This window comes from Ambystoma mexicanum, chromosome 2q (genome assembly GCF_040938575.1).
Source record: "Ambystoma mexicanum isolate Mex_15411 chromosome 2q, UKY_AmexF1_1, whole genome shotgun sequence".
Classification (NCBI taxonomy): domain Eukaryota; kingdom Metazoa; phylum Chordata; class Amphibia; order Caudata; family Ambystomatidae; genus Ambystoma; species Ambystoma mexicanum.
Genome location: NC_090924.1, coordinates 330,962,611 through 330,979,391, shown reverse-complemented (window position 1 = coordinate 330,979,391; position 16,781 = coordinate 330,962,611). Strand labels below are relative to the sequence as shown.

General features: G+C 47.1%; 1 protein-coding gene across 1 annotated transcript in view; it reads left to right on the top strand.

Moving 5' to 3' along the window:
- Window positions 1-16,781, top strand: part of PKD1 (polycystin 1, transient receptor potential channel interacting) — a 1,742,473-nt gene that overhangs the window by 1,308,261 nt on the left and 417,431 nt on the right. Inside the window, exons 33-35 of the mRNA XM_069647332.1 lie at window positions 5,359-5,561; window positions 5,938-6,013; window positions 6,140-6,298. Of these exons, the coding sequence (XP_069503433.1) occupies window positions 5,359-5,561; window positions 5,938-6,013; window positions 6,140-6,298 (438 nt within the window). The remainder of the gene's footprint in view (window positions 1-5,358; window positions 5,562-5,937; window positions 6,014-6,139; window positions 6,299-16,781) is intronic.

Here is a 16,781-nt window from a genome sequence, read left to right as displayed (position 1 = left end):
GCAGGCCACTAGCGTAACTAGTGGCCCCCTCAAGACTTTTCTACTGCTAACATTTCCCTTCAGATAGCTAATGGGAAGTTAATACTGCCTCTTGGTGTCCACTTTGACAAAGGGCCAGCTAACTAAGAGGGTCTTCCCTCAGTCTGAAAAGTTGCCCAAGTACAAAAGAAGGAAAACGAGCTCTTCCCCTAAGTCTTTCGTGAACCTTTTATTCTACCTGCTCCTATATGCAAGGCAGAGGGGTATTCCAAGTAGCTGAGGACTTCTGTACAGGAGGGCCTTCTGGGCCATCAGAACCTTTTCCTTAGGGTTCTACAGATCAAAAGTCCTCTGACGGTCTTTGGGAAGAGACCACCTCTCCCAAGAGAAACAAAAGTGTAGGTATTTGACCTTTAGTCTGGCCCAAAACAAAGCTAGTGAGGAAACCCCAAAAGTGACTCTTGGAGTTTTACCAACTAACGACCAAGGAACCTACTCTGCAAGAGATTAGTTGCTGTGGTTATATTCTGGAGAGGACATGTAAGACAGAATTCCTTTTGTTGGTGTTCTAGGGCCAACCTTTTATGTGGCCAAAGGGACTTCTCTTGAAGTCCCTTTGCCATTTCAACCCATTTTACCTTAATTACGGTAAATTAAATTGGATCATTCATAAAGCCCCCAGTCCCCAGAGCGCCTTTTTTGCAATCCCCTGAACACCAGATCCTGTAAACTGGATCTGCCAAAGAAACCCTGAACTTAACAGGTTGTTCTGTGCTCCTGGAGCTGTTTTCCACTGAACAAAATTATTTTACTCTGCATCCTGGAGTGGGCGATTAATAAAGATGCTACATTGGTTTTAAGGAGTAGGTTGGTGGTAGCTATACTCTAGCTTTGGCTAAAGCCATTTTAACACATTGGTAGCTCAATGTAACTTTTTGGTAGCCATTAGGGTACAGATGCATTTTTTTAAAATCAGGTTCTCCGCCATTTTGTATTTTAGGGCTCCCTTATTCAGGGTAAGAATTAGGTGGCATTTATATAGCCGTTCAGTTCACATGGGCCCTCTTTGAGCCCACATAGAACGTCCATATTGGTTTAAACTGGTTTAGGCCGGTGTAGATCCCTGAGCTCTTCTCACTTCCACTGTGGGGGGTGGTCATCTGACCCTTTGCCCCCAGCCACCCCTAGGCCAGCCCATTTTTGCACTTAACGTAAGCCTCTGCCTGGTCCCTGCTTCTCTCTCTGTCTGCTTTGTTCTGCTAGTTGGAAAATGCATGTCTGGCAACCTGCTGACAACATTTTTTCGACCAATTCCCACCATGTTTGCCATTTTCACGAGTGGGTACAGTGGTTTTAGCATATTCCAGTCTGGATTTTTTGCTGCCTCCCACATCTGCTGGGTCAGGCCTTCCATGCTAGAACTATATTCTGAGCTGTTTACTCTTTCATGCCGCTGTTTCCCGTAAGGTTCTTTTGCTTGGCTGTGGATCCCTAGCATTGCCCAGATGTGTGTTGGGACAACAACACCCGCCTGACCTGCTGCTTTGGACATCTGAAGGTGCCTCAAGCAATTACCCCATCCTTGATTAATTTGCTGCTGGGCTGCTTCCCTTCCCCAAGTCACCGGGAGCCATCTTCATAGGATTTTCAGCCTTCCTTGCTAGGCTCTTTACTTAAGGCATGAAGTAAGATAACGTAGGAAGGTCCTTTGTACCGTTTCTGGGTTGTGTGGGTTGTCTCTGTCTCAGGATGCAAGCCCATGGCACCAGATCCTGTAAACCACACCTTGAAAAGTACCTCTGTACTTACTGGTTTGTTTTGTGCTGCTGGAGCAGTTTTCACCGCAACGGCAGATGTGAGTACTTATCTTTCAGTCCTGGGGTGGGTGATTATTAAAGATACTCACCTTCAGGGATCCCTCTGGTCTGGTTTTGAGGTTCTCTGGATGCAAATCTCAATCATATTTCCGATAAACTTACATTGGAGGACCTCCTTCTTTGTGGAATCTTCTTCTGGGGCTTCTGATTCATCCTTTGACCTCTGAATTTCATCAGTGGGGTCTCCTAGTCTTTCCTGTGGTCGTTTGCCACCGAATCTGCACCTGTGGGGTAGAACAGACTTACACATTGCATGGCTCATTGACCTTTATCTACTTGGTTCCTGTGGAACCTTTTACCTGTACTAGACCTCCCCTGAAGTGACTCTGTGGTCATGTTCATGCCTCTGGACATTGTTCAGTGTGCTGTGGACCAAGAACTAGAATTATAGAGCTTACCTCTGTGTCTTGAAGCATTTTTATAACTCCTGCCATGCATATTCTCATGGTGAACCCACGTGTGCATATTTGTCATTTTAGGCGTGTCTTCTGGTCACCCTGAGCAAAAGAAGCCCAAGAAACAAAATGGATGAGGGCAGGACTTTTAAAAATAGCTACCAATGAGGTACATTGGGCTATTAATACTGTAAATTGGCATGCACCCCTGGTGAAGCCAAAACACAATTGCAGCTGTCCCAGCCTAGTCCCCAAAACCAGTGGTATCACCCTGAGGCAAGAATGAGGTGCTCCAAAAGAACCCCCTGCCCCAGGAGCCTACTAGCTACCAAGGACCATATGCTCAAAAAGGTTGCAGTAGTAAGGGGACTTCAGTAGAAGTCCCTCTGACTACAAAAATATGTAGCATATACAAAAAGATAAGCAGTGGAAAAGTTAAATGTTTTCGGGACCCTAAAAAGGGTCAATATAACCCCACAAATAGAAATATTGTCCTAGCACTTATCGTAAACGCTTTTAGTATTCAGTTTGGCAAGCACACTGGCACTGTGTTTTCTTGTACAATTGTGAAATAGCAATTGAAACTTATCTTTTATCTGTCTCGCATTTCTGGTAACACAAGTGAACAGGTGGCAAGACCATTGAGCGATCTAGCCACAGGTTTCAATAGTGATTGTTATTTTAGAGGAGAGGTAGGTTGCTCAGATGAGAGGTAGAAGGAAATGGAGGGAAGTTTAATGGCTGAGGGCAAACATGGCCCTGGTGGGTCATGGACAGTTTACGTAGGTGTGAGTGGGGGGAGCATATACGTTTAATGTTGTAGGAAGATTTGGCAGAAGAGTGGTAAGGGCATGACATCGGCGTAAGTGGAGACACATGGTAATGGGCTGGATAGTATTAATCAAATGTGGGAGCCAGTTCTGAATTCAGTAGAGGTGAGTTTGATAGAGGAACAAGTGGGAGAGAGAGAGTTTGAAGAGAGGTGCTGACTTTGTCAACATAGGGGGCCATGGAGTCTGGTTAGATTTTTTTTTGGTGATACTTGAGGGAAGGGGGAGCAGGAGTGGAGGGGCGACAGAGATGGGGAAGGGGACGAGAATGTGGTTTAAGCGTGAGACATTGATGGTGAGAGCAGATGAGTCAAGAGAGGGGCATAGGAATGCGACGTCTAGCACGTTGTCTTGAGTGTGGGATGGAAAATTATGCAAGTTGACAAGAGTGTGTTTGGGGAGAGTGGAGTTATGCTGTAATTGGTGGTCCTTGGTCAGGTTGATCGGGATGCGGTCACTAATGCTGACATCAAGGACATCAGGGGGTATTGCGTAGTAGGTAGAGGTTTGTGAAGAAAAGGTTATGGAGGCCAGATGGCTGGTAAATGAGTAGTGTAGTGAAGGGATGGGAGCAAGACATGGGACAGAGATGTATTTGTCAGTTGAGTGAGTGGGAGAAGGTAGCAAAGCCAGTATGGCGGGCAGCCATGTCGGGAGGGGGATCTGCCGTTTGATGCGAGTCAAAGCGGTAAGAAAGAAAGCATAATTACAGGGAAATTGGGTGTTCCACAGGCTCAGAGTGAGTTATTTCAGAGAGTGTGAGAGGAAGGGCAGAGGGAGACAAGTGGGTTATATGAGGTTTGAGTGGATAGGGCATGTGTATGAGGAATGAAAAGGATGAATGGGAGGATAGTGATTAAGAGAGGGATTAAGAGGAACAGTGGCGTTCATGGATATATGAAGATGCCCCAAGAGAGAGAGGATAGTCAGGGCAAAATGCAGCATGGGCAGAAGCATAGCCAGTATATCTGTAGTCAGGCGTTAGCGAGAAAAGGGTGTAAATTGGGGGAGCATACCTGAGGGTGCATAGGGAGTGTGGTTTACTGTGCATGGTTTGCATTCATCAGTCCTACCAGGAGCATTATAGGGGCAAACTGGAGTCACCCTTATCCTTGATGCCTTTTGTAGACGTCCGTTAGAACGTCTTTGGACTAGACCATGTGGGATTGCAGGTTACCGCTGTGTACAATGTCATGAGCTGCCTGCCCCAAAAATGTGTACCGAAATGGAATGTGTCTTGCCTCATGGGTTAGGGCTCCCAGATCCAAGCAGGAAGTTTGTTTTGCTGTTGTAGGGCTTGTAGGACATCTGGCAGGCAATGGGGATCAGCTCTAGGGGCCTAGAGAGTAGGTAATCTAGTTCTTCTCAGTCAGGTGACTGCTGTGTCCTATGCCTGCTCCAAAGATGGCTTACGAGATGAAAGGGACAGAGCGGGCAAATTAGGCCTCTCAACTCCAAGCAGGCACTTTGTTTCCCTGTTGCAGAGATTGAAGGACAATTGAAGGGCAAAAGAGATCAGCTCCTGGGGGCCGAAGAATACGCCGTCTGGTTCTCTACAGGCAGATGTGCACTAATTTTAGAGATGTGTGGGCAAGTTGGTGTCACAAGCTTTAACCCCAACATTGCCAATCCAGTCACTCATCCTTCAGAGGGTGGTAAATTGACTAACATTGCATTGGTTAATTGCCAAACCATTATTACAGCACTTAGACGTGTGGGGGCGGGGTGTGATTTATCAGAAAAAGCTATATAAATTATGTTCATATTACCAAATGTATTGTTAGCGGTTGAGGATATCCCCTTATTGATCCAAATTTTCATCAAAATGCATCCACCCTTGAAATCATTCATTCATTCAATATTTCTTATTTGTTTGAGATGACCTCAAGCATGTCTTAAACTCAAAATAAGCAATGCAAACTTCAACACACTAAGAGCATGAACACATCCCTGACCACACAGCTTCTCGATTCGCCCTACTTCAGAAACCACACATCTGCCAGAGATTGGATTGCATTGTTCGAAAGTCTAGAACATCAATAGTCCTCTTGGGAAGTAGAGATTCATTCTGAGTCAAGTGTGTTTTGTAAGATAGTGTAAGATAGTTTCTTGCCCTGCTTTCTCAGAATCTTCCCAAAATAGTTTCTCAAAACTGGAGCATACTCGCCACACTATGGGTATTAATGTCCATGGAATACATAGTGGTGGCATTCCAGATACCCTGACTAACACAGATGGATTCAATTGAAATTGTTAATAGGTTAATTTGTGTTGCAGTTTAATCAGGTTGCCATCAAATGAAGGCCTGCTCAACTGGCCCGACCTCCTCAGCGACCCATCCATCATGGGCAGTACCATTCAGAGGCTCAAGAGGGGGCGAGCAAGCCGTCATCTTGGGATCGATGCACCTGTGCCCAGCATGGAGGACAGTGTTTCATTTGCCATCACCCAGGCTCAAAGCAGATTATTGAAGCCTTCAGGTAAAAACAACAGTTCACAATACGTGGCAGTAATGTCTGATCACATTCAAGAAATATTGTTTTATACTGCAAAGTGTGTACTCAAATAATACATTTGCTTTGGTCAGATTTTTGGGAAGTAGTTTGGGAAAACGTTAGGAGGGAGCAATGGAGGCAGCAAGAACTAGAGAAAGAAGAGAGGAAATGAGAAAACACACACACACACACACACCCACACTCACACTCACACTCACACTCACACACACTCACACACTCACACACTCACACACACACACACCACTTATTATAGGTGCCCCTCCAAGATTTGTATGTGATCCACTGCTCCAAATTATCAAGCAAATGAAGACCTAATAATGGCTTTTTTTTATTTTTGCAGATGGAGCGAGTACATTGTTACCTCCCCAGGAGTTGGGACTATACACACGCACTGAGACACACCTGCTGACAGGATTGTAAGTATCCTATTATTTTAAATCTGTAATTTCATTAAAGTCACTTTTAACCCAAGGGTAACCAAAAGATCCACCCACACCCTAAAGGTCATTGCACTACAGCTCGGATCAATGTTTCTCAAACAGTGAATTTGCTTGTGTTCCTGGACAAGATCCGGCAGCCGGAGGCATAAAAGGTTGCTCACAAAGCAGCGTGGCTTGCTGTGCGTCGTGCTTCCGGGGTCACGGTGTCTGGAGCTCAAACCGAGCAGGGAGGAGGCAGCTGAAGGGAGCAGCCTGCACCAGGTAAGTGGGGTAGGGGGTGGGCGGAGGGGTCCACATAGCGGATGTGGGTTTGGGAGGGGTGGCCCCCCCAATTAGGGACCAGGAGAGGGGTGGTTACCAAAGGCAACACCTGTGCAATGTAGCCTTTTGAGCTGGAATCTGCTATTTTAAGATGTATTTATTTATTTTTTTATTTATTTTTATTTTTATTAACCAACAACAAACAAACAAGAAGACAGGTTCAGTTGTATCATTATGGTTATGTGGGCATATGTCAAATGCAAAATGATTGAGCAATGTAGTTCTTCATGGTCTTGTTTGCCTCCTCCCTTGCAGTTTGGCTGCTCCTTAATTCCCTGCAGCCCTCACAGGTGCAACTAAGTGTCTCTTGCCCAAGGGTGCAGCCTCACTGAATACTCCTTATCTCGCTGTGTTCCTCCCCACTGGGCATGCCCTTATCAGGGGAAAACATGCCTTGTATCAATGCGTTCCAAGCCTCCACACCTTCAGTGCTCTCATGCGTTCCTCTCCTGAGGGCTCTGTGCCAAACTGCAGCTTCCGCAAGTGACCATCTTTGCAGGTCCATCCACCAGGCCTCAATCCTTGGACCCTCTGCCCTTTTCCAGGCCATTGCTATCCTGCGTTTTGCATGTATGCAGATCAAGTCTTTCATTTTGGCGGTATGCACATTTTGACCCCTGGCGCTTGGAAACAACCCCAGCAAGCAATATTCAGGGGGCCACAAGTGCATTTGGATGCCTCCCTTCTCTGCTCTCTCGATCACTGCCCCCCAGAATTTCTGAATCTGCCGGCACGTCCAGAACATGTGGATCATGTCTGCCCCCTCTTGTGTGCATCTCGGGCAGACCATGCCTCCTTCCCCCGTTATGTATGATAACCTATGTGGGGTCATATACACCAGGTGTGTTACATACATTTGGTTTATTTTAAATCTGGCATTCCTAGAGACCGGTTTGGTGTATGCAAGCATCTTTTCCCATTGTGCGTCTGTGAACACCCTTCCCGTGTCCATTTCCCATTTACCACACACTTTCAGCACTGTCACACCTAAGCTAACCAGGAACACATCATACAGTCTAGAGACCATGTGCCCTGCTTCCGATGCATTGTACAGTGTCTAGTGTTTCATTTGTCATAATCTTTGCTTGCGGGTTCTCCCATTTCCTCCTAATCTTTTGGGCCATTCCCAAGTACAGCAGGAACTGACCTTCTTGAATGCCGTGTTCGCTAACCAGGGTGTGGAAGTAAATAACTCAGTCATCTCGCATTAAGTCACCCACTGTGGCTACCCCTTTGCTTTCCCACTGTTTACTGTACTGACCCAGTGCACCCTGCTGTTCTCCAATGACTCCTATCAGCGGGACATGCACTGAGCAGCGTTCCAGTATTCCTAGAAATGTTCATGCCCTGCGCCATATTTCCCTACCCAGTTTCAGAGACCCAGAGGGTCTGGTCAGGTATGTGTCCTCTACCCATAGAATTTCTTTCAGGAAATGTTGGTTCAGCATTGGTTGCAGCAACGCAGGGTTCTGTGAGACCTCGTCTCACCACCAGGTTGCCACAAATTGCAGCTGTCCTGCCTGGTAATAGCCCTCAAAGTGGGGCACTCTTATCCCGCCCTCATTGTGGTCCCTCTACAGGGTGCTCAAGGCAATCCTGCCCCTCCCCCCAGCAATGATCTGCTTATCGTGTCCACCTGTTGGAAGAATGCTTTGGGTATATTGTAAGGGATATTGGTAAAGTGATATAAGAGGCGGGGGAATACCACCATCTTCCGAAGTGCGACCCTGCCGGGCATCCCTAAGGGTAGTCCTTCCCAGAACCTCAGAGTTCTGCACCCCTTCCAGGGCCCTCATTGTAATGATATGATATGGCATTTATAACGCTCCTATACACAAGTGTTTTAAGCCCCGCGATGAGGCAAGTGAGGGATAACAGAGGGAAGACAGAGACAATGATCTTACTAGGGCAGGTGACATTGAGATTGTGCAAGTATAGGGGGGAAGTGCAAGGGGCAAGGGGGAGGGGGAAGTGCAGTACATAGGATCAGCAGTAAAAAAGAAAACACATAAAAGTGCGGCCAGCTTGTGGCAAGTGCAGGGGTGAGTGCAGACATCAAGTGTCAGGAGCTGGTGGGAACTGTAGGGATACAGAAACAGTCCCCAAGTGCAGGGGTTGCCAGGGAAGCAGTGCAAGTGTGCAGCTGGTGGGGGAGATCAGAGGGTAGCCAGGTGACCAGTGCAGTTTCAGTTAGGTGTTCAGCAAGGGAGAGGAGGAGAGAAAGCAGAACCAAAGAGGAAGGTCTTAAGGTGCTTCCGGAACCGGAGATGGTTCTCCTCAAGTTTCAGCGAGGCATGGAGGATGTTCCAGAAGGAGGCCACAGCCGAAGAAAGAGATCTACCACCAACTCATTGCTTGGAGAAGCGACTGACCCTGAAGGAGTTGGAGGCGGATGAGCGAAGAGCTTGAGAAGGATGATATTTAGGAAGAGAGAGTTGAAGGTATTGAAGCCCCAGACCCTAGAAGGCCTGTGGACAATGCAGAAGCCAGTGCAGGGATGTCAGTCCTGGAGAGATACGATCCCTGTGCTTGAGGCCAAGGACCAGTCTCGCAGTCCTGTTCTGGATGAGTTGCAAAAGGCGGAGAGTAGAAGCAGGCAGATTTAGAAAGAGGCTGTTGCAGTATTCCAGCCTAGAGAGAACAAGAGCTCTCGAGACAGTGAGCTTCTGGGGCAAGGAGAGGAAAGGAAGAATACATCTGAGGAAGTGCAGCTGGTAGTGAGACTACTTAGAGACGTCAGAGATGTGAGGACAGAAGGAGAGTGTGGAGTCGAAGATGCCCCCGATTATTTTAGCCTCACAGGTGGGAGAAGGAAGAGGGCCAAGGGAGGCCGGCCAGAGAGCGATAGGAAAGGAGGGAGCAGGTATGCTGATGAGGACCATCTCAGTGTTACTGGCATTAAGGCAGAGATCATTTGCGGCACACCACTCCTGAATAGCGGACAGACAGTCAGAGATGAGAGAAGGAGAGGAGGTGGCGGAAGGGAGCCTGAAAATTAGCTGAGTGTCGTCCGCATAGCACTGAAAGTTTGGGCAGAGAGCGGCAATGCAGTGGGCAAGAAGTGCATGGTATTGGTTAAACAGCCAGGGAGAGAGGTTAGACCCTTGGGGAACACCACAGGTAGAGCTTGAGCTAGAGATAGAGGAGAGGAAGGACCCAAGTTGGACCTGGGAGGGTCGATCAGAGAGGAAAGAGGTCAGCCACGCCAGGGCCTGCTCGGTGATACCCACCTGGAGACGGTTGAGCAGGATGGCATGGTTGACTGTGTCAAAGGCAGAAGAGAGATCAAGTAAGATGAGGACACAAGGGGTATTGGAGTCAAGGTTTGAGAGCAGGTCTTCACGGATGTTCAGGAGAGCAGTGTTACGCTCACCTGGTTTCCGCGTGGGCGTTGGGGCACGGTTGGAGCCCTCCCTTGGCCTGGTTCCTCGAAATCACCTTCCCCTTCAGAGAGTGGTTGGACCTGCGGCTCAGGAGATGGGTGTTTGTTTGTTTGTTTTATTATTTATAATGCGCATCATACCTGGGGGTAACAGGGCGCAGCAGTTACAAGTATATGCAAGGCTTAGTTACAACAGAGAAGGTATCTAATTTACATACGAGTCAATAATTACAAAAGGGTATGTACAGGTGGTGCCTATTTGCATGCGTAGGATATGAGAGGGTATATACAAATGATACAGGCATTTTGCAGAAGCAGTATATACAGGTTTTAGGGTGTTTATAGCTCCAAGGGTACCACAAGGGTAGAAGGTCGAGAGAAGCAGGAAAGGATACACTCCTTAAAGGCATAAAGTACTGTAGCAGTGAGTCCTAGCTGTTTGCTGAGCAGGGGTTATCATTTATTGGTCATAAGATTTCAGCCACAAAATGAGGTTGGATCGGACGTTTGGGTAGGATTGGTCTATTCTCAGTGTGGGAGGCAGGGAGTTCCACAATTTGGCTGCATTCACGGGGAAGCTGTTACCTCCGATGGTGGAGCGTTTGAAGCTAGGTATGGAGAGGCGATCTCTGTAAGCTGATCTAGGTGGTCTCAGGGAGGTCTGTTTATGGAATCTCTCGGCCAGGTAGATGGGCACTGCATTGTTGAGAGATTTGTGGGTGAGCGGCAATGTTTTTAGAAGGATTTTGTCGTTGGTTGGGAGCCAGTTGTTCTGTCGGCTGCTCTCGGAGATATGGTCTCTTCTGGAAATGCCTAATGCCGCTCTAAGGGCATTCTTTTGTAATATTTGAATTCTTCTAATAGTAGCTTTAGTCTATCCCAAATAGAGGGCATTGCAATAGTCCAGGCGAGACAGGATAAGGGCTCTGGCCAGGATGGTACAGCTACCGTCAGAGAGGAATGGCTTGCTGGTGCGAATAAGTTTGCACGTATAGGCCGTGGAGGGCGCTAAAGAGTTGACCTGTTTGGCAAAATAAAGGTTTCAATCAAGATAAAGGCCTATTGTTTTTACCTTGTGTTCTATTTTAATGCTATTGCCATCAATTATGAATGAGGAGTAGTCAGCTCCTAGTTTTTTTTAGGTTAGAAGGGGTGCCCAGGATGATGAGTTCGGTTTTATCATCATTCAGGCACAGACCATGCGTGGCCATCCATGCCTGGATGATGATGTACACTCTATTCACCAAGGCCAAATCCTTTTCATAATCCCCTGAAAGCAGGAGGAGGATCTGGGTATCACCTGCATAGTTAGTGTAGGTGATACCGAGATGATCCAAATCATCAAAAAGGGGCTTAGTAAAAATGTTGTAGAGTGTGGGCGAGACACAAGATCCCTGAGGCACACCACAGGCAATAGGTATGGGGTCGGCAGCTGCTAGAGGTAAAAAGACCCTCATTGTTCTATCATTTAAGAAGGATCTAATCCAGGTAACAGCGTCGTCAGAGAAATGTTCTGCTTTGTTAAGGTGGTTGCGTAGAATAGTGTGGTCTACCAGGTCGAACGCAGCCGAGAGAACTAGGAGGAGGAGTAGGGCTGATTTGCCATTATCTCTAAGCTCGCCAGCTTGGGTCTTGAGATCGATGAGGGCTGTACCATATTGGGGACGGAAGCCTGATTGTCTGTCTCCTAGTAGGTGGTGTAATTCCAGGTGCTTTTGGATTCGTATACAAGCTACCTTGTCCAACATTTTTAGAAGGAAGGGCACTGTAGTAATTGGCTTATAATTGGTAGGTGTACATGGGTCAAGAGTGGTTTTTTTTAGGAGTGGGAGTACCCAGGATTGTTTAAGGTTAGAGGGGATGATACCACTAGAGAAGGACGCGTTGATAAGTTTTGTTATGAATGGTGATAGGTCTCGTGCCGCATCCTTGATGAGCTGCGCAGGGCAGAGATCACCCTGATAATTGGAGGGTTTAAGGAACAGAATTATTCTTTCCACTTCAGGAATAGAGACTTTGGTGAAGTTGAATCGGGTGGATTCATCGGCATTGGTATTCCCAATTATTTTGGATGAAGGAGGGTCATTTAGAGAGGCTCTTTTACAAGAAATTTTGTTTTGTAAAGTGGATATTTTGTTGGCTAAGGCATGTTGGATATCTGAACACCATTTTTTAATCTTTAGTACATGTGTCAGGTAATGCTATAGGTGTCTCTATTTCTTTGAGAATGGTGAATAGTTCCTTCATAGGCAATGAGAATGGAGTGGGGACCCCGTGACTTCCCCCAGCCCTTTCGTGCCAGAATACGGTGGCCAAGCACTTTCCCATAGACGCTCAACTGTAGCTTTGTGATGTTGAGCTGTCCGTCCTGCCTTTCCTAGCAGGGGCGCGTAGAACGGACCAAGTTACTTCACTGGCCCGTGGGAAGGTTGATCCAGACCAGCTGCGACCAATCCACGTATGAGGTAAGTCTTAAGTATGAGTAATTCTTGCAATGTCTCATTCCATTTCCATAGGTACGGGAAGGGAGTCTGGATTGAGGAGAGTCTGGAAGACCTTAGAGGTTGATGGAGTTTCCACAGTGACAGGTAAGTTGGTCTTTATAAGGGAACTTTAGTCTCTTGTATATATGCGGCCGTGTGAGTGCATATGAGTTCTAACCTGTTTGTTCTTTTCCCTCGTAGGTGCAGGCCGACGATGTGTCCGGGTCCTCGATGAAAATTCCCGGTTGCAGGAGGACGTCTCCGGCTCCGACCGTGGTGGAATGTTGGTTAGGAAGAAGACTCGGCTCAGGCCGTAATGGAATGGAGGTAAGAAGAAGAGTCTGGCACAGGCCGCAACGAATTGCAGGTAAGAGGTGCACTCAGCGATGTAGCAGCTGGAGCGCTCAGCGAGTAGAGGCTGGCAACAGGTAAGATGTGCACTCAGCGATGTAGCGGCTGGCGACAGGTAAGATGTTCGCTCAGCGAAGTAGCGGCTGGCAACAGGTAAGATGCACGCTCAGTGATGTAGTGGCTGGCAACAGGTAGGATGCGCGCTCAGCGATGTAGAGGCTGGTAGCATATGGGAAACGCATCCAGAGATGGAGCGGCTGACAGCAGGTAAGACGCGTCCGCCTCGACTGAGTAGCTGGAGAGAAGACGCTCGCAGTGATGAGGCGGACCGTGGTGGAATGTTATATTTTTAACGCTCGCAGTGATGAGGCGGACCGTGGTGGAATGTTATATTTTTAATCCGTTGAAGTACAGTCTTGTGGTTGATTATATCAAATGCTGCAGATAGGTCGAGCATTAACAATATTGAGTTGCTTCCCCTATCTGCTGCTTCGCGTTATTCTGCAGCAAGCAGCGTGACGCGCATCGTGTCCAGGGACCAGACTGCAGGTAAGAAGTGTTCCCAGGAAAACTCGAAGATGAGTCTGTAATCCAGTGAGGCACAGGTAGGTACAGCGGAGACCGTTACGCTGCTTGGAAGCAGAATAACGCAAAGCGAGGGCACTTGGATGGCTGGTCTTGTATAGGCTGGTTCAGGCCCCTCCCATTAGCTCTGCCTACAAACTCTACCTTGCCTTTCTTTGGGCCTGTAGCACCTACCTTCCAGTTCTGTTCCTTGGGCCACGCCCGGCCCAGTTGCACACGCCCTAGGCCTAGAGTGTGCAGAGCACACTTTAACACAAGCCTGGCGCCAGTGTTACGCTCACCTGGTATCCACGGGGACGCCCTTATGCCCTGGTTACAGAATTCACCCTGGCCCTTCCTGATTCCGGATGGTGCTTTCTATGGAGGTCGGGCCTGAAAACACAGGAGGGCTGGACTTAGGAACAGATTTCGTTTTCTTCCCCCGCTCCCTGGATTCGCTCTGATGGCCCACTCCTCACCTTGTTGTGATGACTGGCATGCCCTCTGTCCTGCCTTCTGTGCAGGGGCGCGTAGTTTTCTGCGGGTTTGAGCGACCGAGTTAACTTCACTGGTGCTAACCCATTCAAGTGTCTTTGCGGAGGTAAGTCTGGTTAAAGCAATCTTAAATGTCCTTGCTTTCCTTTCTTGCTATTAATGTCTTTTCCTTATTTATTCCCCCATTAGGTGTACGGAGGTTCGATGGATGCACAGCTTGGATCGGGCTCCTACCAGGATGATGAGCTCAGGAGCGTGTGATGGATGGTAGGTTAAGCGCGAAGTGCGGCACGGTAATGTCTTCTTTTGCTAACCTGTTTTCTTTATTCTTTTTCAGGTCGCAAGGGTCTTTCTGGGCGTGTGAAGATTTCCGGAGCGGAGCTGGCCAAGAAATGCCCAGCCAGGTGAGGTTCTCGTTATTACTGCCGTAAATTCTGTGAGTAACCTGTTTTAACGTTGTCCTTCTTTCTGTCGCCCTCCAGGTGCTTCGTTCTAGTACGTGCGTGATGTCCCAGTGATGCTGCCGACTAGAGGAAAGACCGCGAACTGCAGGAAGACGGTTACTCGACGGATTGGAAGCTGCAGGTAAGCAGAGACTGCTAATGATGTTCTTTTGTCTCCTCTGCAGGTCTTCTGTTCAAGGATCGCCATATTCTGGTCCCTGGACACGATGAGCGTCACGCTGCTTGCTGCAGAATAACACGAAGCAGCAGATAGGGGAAGCAACTCAATATTGTTAATGCTCGACCTATCTGCAGCATTTGATATAATCAACCACAAGACTGTACTTCAACGGATTAAAAATATCGGAAGAGCAGACAAAGTGGTGGTAGGCTGGTTCGACTCCTTTTTACAGGATAGAACACAGCGAGTAACTCTGGGAGCATTTCTCTCCGAATTAATACAACTGAGGTGCGGAGTCCCTCAGAGGTCAGCACTCTCTCCTCTGATCTTTAATTTATACATTCAACCACTATTTGATATCTTGAGGAGACACGGCTTACGATTTCACTCATATGCAAACGACACACAGATTTATGTGGAGACAGACAATCTGTCTGAGGCATTTGAGATGATAGACCGGTGCATGCAAGATGTAAAAAAGTGGATGGCCTGCAATCATTTACAACTTAATGCAGGCAAAACAGAAATAATTCTGTTTAGATCAGAGAAGGAAAATCGAGAGGAAGATACAAACTACAACCCGCAAATCCTGGGAGTGAGCATTCCATTCTCAAGGAAAGTGAAAAATCTCGGGTGTACCTGGCAAGAAAATCTGGCCAGTGAAGCCCAGACAGGGGCAAAAGTAAAATCAGTATATTATTCCCTGTGACTGCTCAGAAATGTGCTCCCTTTCTTAACATCTCAAGATCTTCCAGCAGTCGTGGGAGCTTTGGTTAACTCCCACCTTGACTACTGTAACAGTCTAAGAGTGCCCAGAATGCGGCCGTTAGGCTAATAGCTCACCTGGGCAAAAGAGATCACGTGTCCACAGCCAGGAAAATGTTGCACTGGCTGATGGTGGAAGATCGTATTAAATTTAAGGTGGCATGCCTGGTGTACAAGTGCTACCACAAACTTGCACCCCGATATTTGAACACCAGAATTCGACACTACTACCCAACCAGAGCACTTCGCTCAGAAGATAAACTATTGGTATGTGTTCCAAGGACAAAATGCATCTCAAAAGGTGACAGAAGGTTCTCTGTATTTGGGCCTAACTCTGGAACCAGCTGCCCCTTCGCATCCGCTCATGCACCACTCTGGAAAGATTTAGAAAGGAACTGAAAACCTTCCTATTTAAATGATCCTACTTTCTTAGGGTCGTCGTTACTTCAGACTTGCCACAGTGATAAGTTCAACCCTTTAGTTAACATCTGCGCCCGAATGCAGTTATCTGCCTGGTGCGCCTAAGAAATGAATCAAAAGAAAAAATTTAAAAAAATCAAGCACGTTCTGTAACTTGGGTGTGGTTTATATAGCCCTCTAGTAAAGTAGTCCAGGTAAAGTTTAGATGAAATAGTCTAAATCAAACGCTGTGCATGAATGTTCTCACTAGGTTCCCAAGATCTGTCCTGAGGGCCGTAACCCTTCCAATCGACTAGATAGTATAGTTTGGATCTGGTATATTTGGAATCCAGGATTTATTTCACTTCAAATTCGGGTTCTCCATTGACCATAATGGGTTCAGATGATGGCTTAACTCGTGTACCGGGTTGAACTGGTTTTAGAAGTGAAACGTGGAATACTGGGTGAATTCGCATGTTGGCTGGCAATGCTAGTTTAACAGCTGCTGGGTTTATGATGGCTTGAACAGAATAAGGTCCCAAATAGCGAGGACGAAAAGTCTGGGTTCCTTTTAGTGGTATATATTTTGCAGCTAGCCAAACCCTGTCTCCTACCTGATAGTCATGGGCTTTTTTCCGATGTTGGTCAGCAAACCTTTTTTGCTTGTTTTTTGGCTTGGATTAACTATTCTGTTGGCCTTTTAAAGGCATGAGTGATGTTTGCATGAAGAGTCTTTACTGCCGGCATTTCTAGACTGGTAGGGCTATCTAGTTCGGAAGCACGTGGATGTCTGCCGTACAGGGTGTAGAAAGGTATTTGACCAGTACTGGAATGCAATTAATTGTTGTAAGCATATTCGGCTATCCATAATAGATCCTTCCAGGTTGCTTCGACTTGGGGCTGCATGCACCGTAGGTATTGTTCGAGGGTCTGGTTGGTCCTCTCTGTTTGACCATCCATTTGGGGGTGATGGCTGGTGTATAGTCGGATGTTGATTTGAGCCATAGAGCAGCATTCTTCCAGAAGGTAGATAGAAATTGGCTGCCTCGATCAGAGACCAGGACTGAAGGGAATCCATGCAGATTGATAATGTTTTCCAGGAACACTTTTGCTAGATGGGATTCATCCGGGAGTCCTTTGAAAGGGATAAAGTGTGCCATTTTTGAAAATAAGTCTACTACTAATAAAATCGTGTTGAATCCTTGGCTGGGAGGCCATAAAGTCCAGATAAAGTGTGTGCCATGGTAAAGGAGGAATTTCTAATGGTTGCAGGAGGCCAGCTGGTTTTTGTTTTAGTGACTTGTTTTGTGCACACAATCCACACGATTGAACATATTGGATGACGTCTCGCCGCCAAAAA